The 11,713-nt window shown below is 40.3% G+C and overlaps 1 protein-coding gene across 2 annotated transcripts; it reads right to left on the bottom strand.

The window, feature by feature from the left end:
- Positions 1–3,300: 3,300 nt before the first annotated feature.
- Positions 3,301–6,608, bottom strand: tnip2 (TNFAIP3 interacting protein 2). Of its 2 annotated transcripts, none has more exons than XM_083974827.1 (6): positions 5,913–6,608; positions 5,292–5,594; positions 5,093–5,182; positions 4,727–4,990; positions 4,501–4,617; positions 3,301–4,383 (listed from the first exon to the last, which is right to left on the bottom strand). In XM_083974827.1, exons 1-6 carry the CDS (start codon positions 6,228–6,230, stop codon positions 4,075–4,077), a joined length of 1,401 nt encoding a protein of 466 aa, XP_083830953.1. In that variant the 5' UTR covers positions 6,231–6,608; the 3' UTR covers positions 3,301–4,074. The 2 variants fall into 2 exon arrangements, with proteins under 2 accessions (XP_083830953.1, XP_083830954.1); XM_083974828.1 differs by having other exon boundaries at positions 3,301–4,380.
- Between the last annotated feature and the right edge of the window lie 5,105 nt (positions 6,609–11,713).

Genomic DNA, 11,713 nt, shown 5'->3' with positions numbered 1-11,713 from the left:
AGCGAGTGTGAAATGAGGTCATGCTTATCTAGATGTAGATGAGTTAATACATACCTTTCATAGTGTACATCAGCTGTGGTAATTCAGCTTATAGTGTTTTTCCACCACTTTGTTTTGAATGAAAAAAAAGGCTTAATGACATTTTTGTTAACTTTTTAAAAGTTTTTAATCCCTGCTGCTGCAGTATAGCACTAAAACCTTAATTATGCAAAACTTCACTTTCAATTTGAAGCTCATTTTATTATGGTAAAATGATCTGGTTTCATCAAGAAAATTAGATTCTTCTTCTTGATTTTTTTTGTTTTGTTTTTAATTGTCCAAATATTGTGCCTTGAAAGTACTGTAAGTTCATTTGTTATATCTAGAGGCAACTGGATAATGTGGAAGAGGAAGTGAGTTACTGAAATGTTCTTCACAGTGACCGCTTCCTCTTTACTTTTCCAAGAGTAACTTTCTTAAAACCCAGGGATTTCACTCAGAAAAATTACCGCTCTCACAAATTTGATGAATGGAAGAAGTGTGGCAAACGCAGCTTTTGTGTAAGACAAGACAAAAAGTTATTTTTTTTTCTTTTGCACCGCAGTAGGTATGACTCATAATTTATTTCAGCTATGAATGACTGTCTGGCTGTTTGTAGAGCGCGCTCGCATTCAGTCACTGGTGATGTAACATCGGATATACCACATTTAGGCAAATGCCCCACAAAACTACGCAAATGTAGACAGGACAAAATCACCGAGCAAAATGTCTTGAGAGAGGTAAACGTAGGACGTAATCTAAATAAAACTCCCAACATAGCACAGATTTCTGTTTGTTTTTTTCCCCCTCAGGATGAAGAGACAAGAGCCACTTAAGCCCTCAGTTGATAAAATATGTATGTCTGTAGAAGCCACTAGAACAGAAAGAAAAAAAGAAAAAAGCTCCATCAACATTGAGTAGATTTGAAATTTGCTGGTCTTGGCTGGTGAAGGAAAACACAATGGTGCACTCAGCAGTCTGACAATGACAGGGGAAGAGCACCAATAGGATTATTAAAAGGGATCAGAGCTGCCTCGTAGCTTGTAATCAGAACGCTGATCTTTTCATTGTCAGCTGCCTGGAGCGCTTCAGGATCACATACATTTCCATGGAGGGAATCCTCCCCCACCCCCACCCCTCCGCTCTCCTCCGTCTTTCCTGACAGCCTGCCACACCACACCACACTACTACTGCTGCTGCTGTTGATGATGGCCGAGCCCTCGGCCTTCCCTCCCTTTACCCAGAAGCCTTAATGAAACAGTCTGTGTTAATACCAGCATAAGTTCAATTAAAATGATCCACTCAAGTCGACAGCGATCCATTTTCTCATAAGCTCGTCTGCTTTACTTTTTTCTTTTTTTGGGAATTCCCTCCTGAAGGCGGGAAATTCCCATTCTTTTAGGATATACAGAAGATTAAAGGCCGAATCTATCCATTCTTTATTTGCCTGGATAAGTGTCAGGCTGAAAGTTTGTATCAGTACATCCTGGTGCTTTGAAACCCGGCTCCAACAGGAACTAATCTCACCACCGTCACCTGACTTTTCTTACTAGGTCTTTCTTAGAAAAGTTCCCAAACACTCAGGTGGGGACTTATGACCTATTTTTTTCCACTCTCACATTGGTGGGTAGAGCGTTTTGTATGTGTCTGTGTGTGGAAGTTCAGTCACTTATAGACCCTTTTGTAAATGCGTAGGTGTATCCTGCTGGCTGTGGTGGTGGTGGGGGGGAATCCCTAGCACCACAGCTCATGGCCTTTTTAGGGCTTTTGTGTATTTCTGCCCGTGTGCATGTGGTACTCATGTAGACGAGATACTAAAAGTTGCCCTTTAGAGCCAAAATTGGAGCCAGTCATTTTGTGGGCAGATGTATTGGAGGCCGGGCTGTTGTGTTATAAGCAGACGTGTTAGAAACTAATTCAGCCACAACTATTGTCCCCTTATCTGATGAGTAAGTCATCATGTGGTGTCATTTGAACACTTTTGGGGTGAGGGGGGGAGGGGGGTTAGGTGATGAACCAACTCTCAAACCTCTTCATTTTGTTTGCAGAGCGATATACTTGACTTTAAATCTTAATATCCTTTAATTCTAGTAATGGTTTAAAGGATTTAAAAAAGAAGACCAAGAAGATTTCTGAGATTTTCATCAAAATGTGTTTATCTTTTATCTTTGCTAACAAAGAGTTAGATAAGAAGACAATTCATATCACTCGTGTCTGTACTATAAATATAAATTACCCAACAGTTACACAATAGTCTTTGCATGTTTATCAGTGAGTCAGGTCAGATGTTTCTCCCCCTGTTTCCAGTAGTTGTGCTATGCTAAGCTAACTGAATGGGTGGTGGTGGTAGTATTGATTCTCTGATAAGAAAGTCAACAAGCTAATTTCCACTCTCTTTTAAAAGCAGAGATAATTTTTTTTTTTTTTTTTTTTTTTTTTTTATTATTATCTTATCTAAATTTAAAACCACAGTGGTAGGCCTATCTACAACCGTGTATAGCTGAATCGCAGCTACATATATTGTACCTAACTTTGGTGACTGAAAGTCTCACAGTCATACTTTAAATATCATTCGATCAGAAAACAATGCAGCACAAGGCATATGTCACACATAAATACCACTGCTTTGTCTATGTCTATGTGCGCTGCAACTGCCTACTTCCTTTTAGAAGAGGGGATGTCCAGCTTCCTGTGCTTACTACACCAAACCCATGACAACTGATTCACCAGACGCCACTGTTTGTGTCAAAATGATACTTCACAGCCACTGACTGTAGAATTTTTTTTTCTTTTTCTTTTCCTTCTTCTTTTTTTTTCTTCTTCTTTCAGTCACAAACTGATCTACAGGCAGTTGTGGAGGGTTCAGGTGTAACTTGAGCTGCCATACCCCTGTAGTGTTTGCTTCAGCCACACAACAGCTGGGAATCTGGCTGTCACAGTACAGCGTGCCCATTCAGGCAGAGCTGGGAAGGGGTTTTCCACCATGCACACACACACACACACACACACACACACACACACACACACACACGTGACACAGATGGACACACAAACACACACTAAATGACATGCACACAGACTTACATTAAGTAGCGCCAACATTTTCGTGGTTAGGTTGTGATCTGTGGTTACAGCTCCAGGCTGCAGACTGTCACAAGAACTAAAAAGCACACAACACAATAATAAATATATTGAACGCTGCGAACGATCAAAAACAATCTTTTATTACAAAAATAACGTGCTACCTCCAGAAAAGCAGCACCAGATATCAGGAAATAAGCATATTGTCAGTTGGGATGCAGTTTTTTGCACACAGTGGATTTTTTTTTCTTCCAGTTTTGATGCATTTAACATCTTGATCTCAACAGTTTACCAGGAAAAGTATACATTTCATGGCTTCGGTGGAAAAAGGGCAACAAATCATTGGACTGAAATCCAATTATAAATGCAAAAAGAATAAATATTAATATAATAGTTATATATTTTAAGTCCATTTTAATATATAATTTACATAACAGAAATATGTAAAGATTAATAATAAAAAAAACTACTAATAGCACCACATTATCAACTAGATATAGATATTTAAATCCAAAAAATAAGAAGCTTATCCATTATGAATCTTTGAACTGTACAATCCTACGTTTAGTTTTTGGCTATATCTCGAGAAAGTGCAACAGGTTTGTAATTTGACACATTGAGGTATATGACATTTGATATATTGCATTGACATCTTCTTCCCCTCCACAATAATCTCCTGCATTGCCACAGGAGAAGACTCAGAACCTGACACTTAGAAAAAAAAAAAACTACACAGACTTAGAAAGGCCCGATGAACTTATTTGTCTTGCGACAGGGGGAACTGATTGTACAGTTTTGCTTCCCTATGTGTAAAAAAAAAAAATCTGAAGTCAGTTATTTAATGTGTAGTCAAGCCTCTCCAAACTGGAAACTCCACTCAGGTTATTTTCTGCCGTGTAGTGCTGCTCATCAGTGTTCGTTTACTGTCAGCAAAGAGACCACCGTCTTCTTCGAAATGAGTGTTTGTTTCTCTTTTTATAGTTTGACGCACTCTTCCCAGTGTTTCAGGTACTCTGCCGTCTGCCCGTCGTTGAACTTGGCCTGGCACAGCGGGCACTGCAGCTCTGACTGGCCCGAGCACTCGGTCCAGGCGGGGCTCGGCGTCGCTGCTGCTGCTGCTGCTGCTGCTGCTGCTGCTGCTGCGGCCGCGGGCTGCTGCTGCGTCTCGGCCGCGGTCCTCAGCAGGTGCTCGGCGTCGTCCTTCTGCCGCCTGGAGGAGGAGATCCTGTGTCCTATGTGTACGCGGCACATGGGGACTTCTCTGCTCTCTCTGCTAGCTCCCTGCTGACAAACCACGAGACAAATAAGATGTTTAGGGATTGCACCAGCCACACTATAACTAACATAAGGGAACGTGTTAACCATAAAACGGAAGTATGTATGTAGGTTGGGCTGTCTCACCTGTTTGTGTAGCTGCTGTTTTAACTGACGAACCTGCTCCTTCAGGTCTTGGATCTGGCCTTGTGCTCGCTCCCTGTCGGCTCGCTCTGACTTGAAGTCCTCTGTATAGATGAGAACCTGAGGAAGGAGAAGAAACAAAACTTTAGTCCTCAAGTTTCTCAAAGTTTTTGTTTTCTTTCTTCTTTTAGATGCTAATAAAAGCCGTAGGTGGTTAAACGGTACCGACCTGCTGCTCCAGTGTCTGGATGCGTTCTTGGTCTTGCCTCCTTGTCTCCTCTACATCTCTGCCCAGCCTTGTGCACTCGCTCATCTTCTCCTCCAGTAAACCATTGAGCCTGGAAATCTCCTGATGGAGCATCCCACTGTTGACGGAGCCCATCCCAGGCATCAAGCCGTGCCCGGTGCTCTCCTTCAACCGCTGGCATAAACCTCTGATGTAGTCCTCCCTGCTCGAGTCATACTTCTGCCACTGAGAGTTCAGACCTTGTACCTGGAAAGGGGAGAAATGACAAAGATTAGGCTGATGTGTGATTTATTAGATTATTTAAAAGATCATGAAAGCATATAACTTCCTTGTTGTTGTAACACTTACATATAACACTCGCTGCTTTAGCTGTTTGTTCTCCTCGTGAAGCTGGCGGAGTTGAGCGGTGACACTGCTCATGTCAGAGGACTCTGCTGTCTGTGGAGAACGGTGAGAGAAGTTATAGCAGGCCATACCAAGTGAATAAATAAAGACCCCCAGGCTCCCCAGCTCCACCAGGTAAAGCATCACACACACACACACACACCTCCTTGGGCTTCTGCAGCTGGGTCACCTCCTCCACGTCTCCCTCTCCCCTCTTCTCTTCCCCTAGCCTCGCCAACAGCTCCTGGCACACCTTCACGGTGGCGCCGAGCTGCCCCCGGAGCTGGTCGGCCTCTTCCGCCAGGGAGGTGCAGAGGACGGCTCTGGTGGCCTCGGACCGTTCCCTCTCCTCCAAGGCCGACCGCAGCCTCTGGATCTCCTGGTCCTTCTCGTGGTCTGGCTGGCACCTGACAGTCTCCAGCTCCAGCTCCTTCTCCCTGAGCTGCATGGTCAGTCTCTGGATCTCCTGGGAGGAAGACAAGGGTGACGAAACTGAGCATGAGCATGAGCACACCACTTTGCAATGTGTCACTGCAATATTGTTTACTGAAGATGCAATAAAACTAAAATGTAATATCCTTATTATTCCCTCAGATGTTTGAAGATGTGAACACCATAGTAGGTTGCAGGTCAAAACACAACTCAGGCAGACTTCAAATGTTACTGAAGGGGATTTTAAGCTCTTCAGTTCCTCACATTGAAGGGCTGTAGCTACAATGTGAGGAACATCATGCAGATGACACTCATCTGCATGGAACAACATAGTAAAAACCTAGAAGTTTACCTCTTCTTGTCGAGATGCCTTGAACTCAACATCGTTCCTCTTCTGCTTCAGTTTGCATATTTCTTTACATAAGCTCTCCAGCAAAGACTTGGACGGTCCTATAACCACAGGCTCCTTATCTCCCACCGTCATGTAGATCCTCTCGTATCTCCCCAGCCTCACTTTCAGCTCGGCAATGATGTTGTCCTTTACATTAATCTGTTTGTTCAGGAGGTCGATTTCCTGTCGGGTCTCATGATAAAGAGTGTTCAGGGTGCTGTAGCTCCGGATTTTGTCTTTCAACAAGTCGCTGTCCGTGTTCATACTGAAGTTATCCATTACGAGCTCGGTTGGTTTAAAAAACAAAAACAAAAAAAAACACAAAACAAACAATATAAATATGTATATTTTAATAATCCAACATTTGGCACCTCTGCTTCTAACCTTGTGTCTTTGGAAATGGACCGAGTCGACGGTCTGAGCAGTGTCGAGAATATTATAAGAGTCTGGGGGGATTTCCTAGGGAACTTCCCCACGTACTTTTTGAGCTTCGTCAAACTGAGCCCTGCCTGCTCTCTAAAGATTCATCGTCGACCGTCATTTGGGAGGTAAAACGCTTTTATAATAACCCGTTGGCACCAATGGTAAAAAGAAATACACGGGATTATTATAAACTTTTAATAACTACAGGTTAAAGCGTTTTATTATGCAAGCTTCCACCGACGTCTGGAAAACTACTTCTGGGTGCGTGCTGCGTTCATGACCGTCGTAAAATAAAGAGATAAAAAAAAAAAAAAAAATCGACACTTCAAGCAAGAGGCGCAGTTATTAAGTGTTTCTGATAAGAGAACCACGTTTTAGTTTTTGTTTCATAAATGAAAAGGGAAGCAAAGTAGCTAAATTTAAAAACCACCTGAAAATAATTGTCATCGTGGGCTTCAGGGGAAAGTAACCACAAAAATGAAGTCCCCCCCCCCCCCCCCCCCCCGCCCACCACCACCAGGCCGCCCCACAATATTTTGCAATCATAAGTATTCAAACGCATCAATTTTCCCAACGGTAGTTTACACAGGATTTTTACGCATCCCACCCCCTAAACGTCACACCAGGGCATTTGTATTGTCATAGCAAATTCCCCATATAGCCCACGCCAGTCATTCTTTAAGGGTTGTTCATCTTCACCCTATAGGTTGTGTTTTTTCCTACATCCTTGAAGGCAACATGCTTCACTGGTTCTTCATACGGATACAACCTGTGTGTGTGTGTGTGTGTGTGTGTGTGTGTGTGTGTGTGTGTGTGTGTGTGTGTGTGTGTGTGTGTGTGTGTGTGTGTGTGTGTGTGTGTGTGATTGTATCCCAGCTGTCCAGACTATTACATGATTCATACAGTATGAGCTATGACTGATCATTGGCTGTCTCCTTAATGGTTCTCTGGGGTATTTCTGCCTTCTGAAACTTTGGAAATATATTTCACTGCAACTATGTAGGCTAGGAATTAAAATATTACAGCAGATCTTAGTGCCATTATTACCTCATGCTGCTTTAATTTTTTGCCTGTGATGTCACTATTTTAGTAAAATTCCCATCATATCAACCATTTTACAGGGGGAGGAAGCATGTTATGAGTGTGTTATGTTATTCAATTTGATTTTATTTGCATATATATCAAGGAACTTCACAGGGAAAAGTCAATATTATACTTTATTATGAAGTGAAACTCAACTGTTTTGACAAAGATTATAGGCCACACTCCCTTTCAACAGGAATAAACCCATAACAGAACCAGGCTCATCGTGGGAAACTGTCTACCTCAATCGATATGGTTTGAAAGGGTACAGTAAATTGATACGGTGGAAATAATATTGCACATAGGCCATTGTGTTATCAATGTAACTAATAAATAACAGCAATAATATAATAATAAATGAGTGCTGTTGTGGCACATTTGGATCGTGCAGTACCCACGACAGAAAGAGACAGAAAGAGACAGAGAGGAGAAGCACAAATTTGGGGGTAAGAAAATAAATGTAAATCTAATGACACGATTGAAGCATAACATCTCCTTTCAATGTCAAACTGACGGACTAACTACTTATTTTCATTCTTCAGTTAATCTGAAGAGTACATTTCCCAACCTGGCCTAATTATTAATAAAATGTCCTGGTGACACGTTGAAATGTCATCTTTGTTGAATCAATAGTCCAAAACAATATTTAACTTAGAATAACACAATGAAGAAAAGTTAAAAACCACCAAAACATGGCCTTTGAGCCAAGGGATATTTGCTGTTGAGTCACTGGCTTTGCCTCAAAAATAACCTCAAAAGTTGACATTTATTGCTGTGTCTACCACTGTATCTAATAATAGATTAACATACAGATCTAAAATGGATATAATTAATTCCAAAAAGGAAATAAAACACCAATTTAACATTGGACGTTAAGGATAACATCACTTGTTGCAAAGACACTATTAGTTTGACATGTATAGCTCTCACAGCGTTAACATTATCACATGGGGAAAATGCAACATTTCTAATAGCCTATGGAAGAAGTAGGCTATTTAAACGCCTTAAGGGGGGACACTACATGTGAATAGGGTAGAGTTTTTAACCAACAGATATCACCATTAAACTTCCCAAGTTTATCACTTAGTACATTCAGACAAATGTTTTTCGTACTATTACACGTTTTGTCAAATTTAAATATGTAAATGAGGCAATATCAAATGAAATATGCACTAATTTGCATACATTTCCAGGACCGAAATCTAAACAATGGATAAAGTCCCTCTCAAAATTCTTGTTTGTCTCAAGACAAATGCCGTCAAGTAAAACATAATTCCCCCCACTGAAGTATAATGCACAAGTATGAACAGAAAATGAAGATACTCAAGTCAAGTGCCTCAAATACCCTTTTCCCTTTGAATAAATGCATGTCGTTTCATTCAGGGCCTGTGTATAAAGCCATCAGAGCTGCAGGCCCCTGACTATGCTTTGCATTCATGACAATATCACACACGTATTGCCTTTTGCAGCAGCTTTTTTTTTTTTTTTTTTTTACAATCCTCTATTAATGTTTAACGAAATCTCCTTTGATATTGGACCCTGAACCATACGAACATTGTACCTCAGCGCCTTGTTGGGTCAGAGTGAAACCCCAGTCTAGACTGTAGGAGGGTTTAAAGACTTTTAGGGCAGACATCGAAGAGGCCTCATCTGTTCTACTGGCCGGTGGGGAGTCCCAGGTATTTCTGGATCAATCATGTTATAATGTCACACAGTAGCTGTAAGTGACTCATGAACGTCACATGGTAGTCATGTGACAGTTGTCAGAGGCACATGGATCAAAGTGTGAAGTACAGAAGTGGATGTCAGGACAATGTATGAAGTCTCTGATATAATATGTCACACAAGTAAAGTGGGTTCTCTCCTCATGAGAGGAAATCTTTCAGATTACACCACATTTCTCTTGGTTCACACCTTGATTCATCCGACAACCCTCTGCAGCTCATGTGCCACCAGTGTGATTCACCTAGAGAGGTGAAAATGTCCGGGACTCCCCACCAATCACCAGAACAGAGGAAACCCTCATTTTTCTTGACTGTACTCCTCCAGTCCAGAGTGATTCATTCTGTCATGTCGGTACAGTCTGAGTCATCAAGGTAGTACAATACCTGGATGAATGTGAAGAATGTCCTACCTCGGGTCTCATATCAAGTGGAGGTGTTTATAATGCTGACAATTATTAATTCATCACCAACAGTTTTTTGCAGTCGATTGAATCATTCAAGTCATTCTCAAGATTAAGAGACAAATTCTCACGTTATTGGATGATATACCTTTGACCTAGATTTGGACCGTTGGTCACACAAATAGACCAAAAATAACCTCCATAGATTAAGATGCAATTGTAGGCTATCTGTTGCTTTTAGGTATAAAGATTTCTCTTATATGGCGGGGTTTATCAAAAATCAACATCACAAAGACCTTCAGCCACAAAAAACCATGGAAAGTACTAAAATGTTAAAAAGAAATACAACCAAAGAAATAAACTAAAAGAGCAAAGAGGATATGTGGACTATTTCTTAAAAATCATCTCATTCATACCCAATGCTTGTCAGCACTATGAGCAGCAGTACAAAAATTTCCCTTAGTAGTCAGAGTAGTGAAAAGCAAATGGGTGTCAGGAACTCGATGTGTGTCACGTTTCTTAGATGTTTCTTAAAGCGCGGTCAAAACGAAAGAAAATAAAGGCATGTATTCAAGCAAGCATGAAAAGTCGATATTCAATATGACTGAATAGCAGATTCTTTCAGCATTGAACACTCAATTAAGTTAATCATAGTACAAATGTTTTAGAGGAATGAAACTGTAGATACTAACTTAAATGTTTAAAAGCATCAAACTGCAATTACCACTGAGTTCCACTAGATGGCGACATTTAATCAATAATATAAGCAAGTTTATTTATTATTTTATTTTCTGTGGTCTTTTTTTTATTGTTATTTATTTATTTAAGTTTCTGCTGATAGTCAGGTGTGAACTTGAACACAACACTCAATTCAACAACAAAGATGTTGGCAGCTTTTAATGGCTGGAAACTTTATACAAGAATAAAGCATAGTATTTGATATTTACACAGTAATACTTTCAAAAAAGAAAAAAAACACAACAACTTTACATTGCACACATACACACTGCCATGTGGTTATTTGCGCTTATCAAGTTACTGCTCATGAAAATCAACACTATCAACCATAACTCAGATATTCATCATTAATACCAAAAGAAACCAACTTGTGTAACTCATCAAACAACAGGATGAAGATGCAAACCAAAAACTTTACATGTGAAAGCCTGAAGTAGAAAAATATGTATATTTTATCATACTGTGGTAGAAAAGTATGCAGAGGCTCAAGTACAAAAGTTTTTTTTAACCAAGAATAATAAAATGTGGGACAGGAAGAGAATATAGCCAGCTATCTCTCATTTATGCTTGAGAAAATGGTGGGAATACAAAAACACAAACATTATTTTGTCTTTGAACGTCACACACTATGCACAGCTTCACTCAGTATGCACCACACACGACTCCATCTTTGTAAGTGTGTCTATAGAGCTAGGACAGATGAGCATCCCACCATAGGATCTTAACTGTGGAGCAGCGAAGGCATTTGATGTAATGTAAGGTTGTTTTTTTTCTGTAATATGAGATTTTAATGGAGAATTGGAGGAGTTAAACCTGATTGAGCTCAGCCCCTTAAAATAAAGTAGAAAAACACTACTTTTTGAAAGTGGAAAAGAAAAGAAAATCATCCTATTTGCAGAATTTACCAATACACCATGTCTGTTAATTAGAGTTCGCCATTTTTAATTCTGCTTTTCCCTGTGACTCCCCGGGACCAGCTGAGTGCAATTAACTGCAATTAATGAGGTGACAGCAACAACAGAGAGTTATACCGTATGTCTGTTATTATTCACCTTTGTGTTTTCACTGTATATACTTTGCATTATTAGCAACTAAAACTTGAGTTTTTATACATATTCACTGCTTGATTAATGTATATAGTTTGTGTGTACTGCATAGCACCTTCCAGAAAAAGACTGATAAAATATGAAGCCCTTAGTGCTTAGTGATGCAGATTTAGTGCTTTGTTAATGATAAACCAGTGAGAGCCACATGCAGGTCAGGGAAGCATCTTTGCTGAACTCTAGAGAGTGAAATTTGACTGCACACCAATCATGAAAATGTGAACGGGGAAGAGCTCAACTGAACTTTATCTTCAACACATGCTGTGTGTTTTTTTTTTTAAACCCCCCTC

Source organism: Trachurus trachurus, assembly GCF_905171665.1.
Source record: "Trachurus trachurus genome assembly, chromosome: 1".
Lineage (NCBI taxonomy): Eukaryota > Metazoa > Chordata > Actinopteri > Carangiformes > Carangidae > Trachurus > Trachurus trachurus.
Note: the sequence above shows the minus strand (reverse complement) of the source record. Positions and strands in the feature narration are given on the sequence as shown.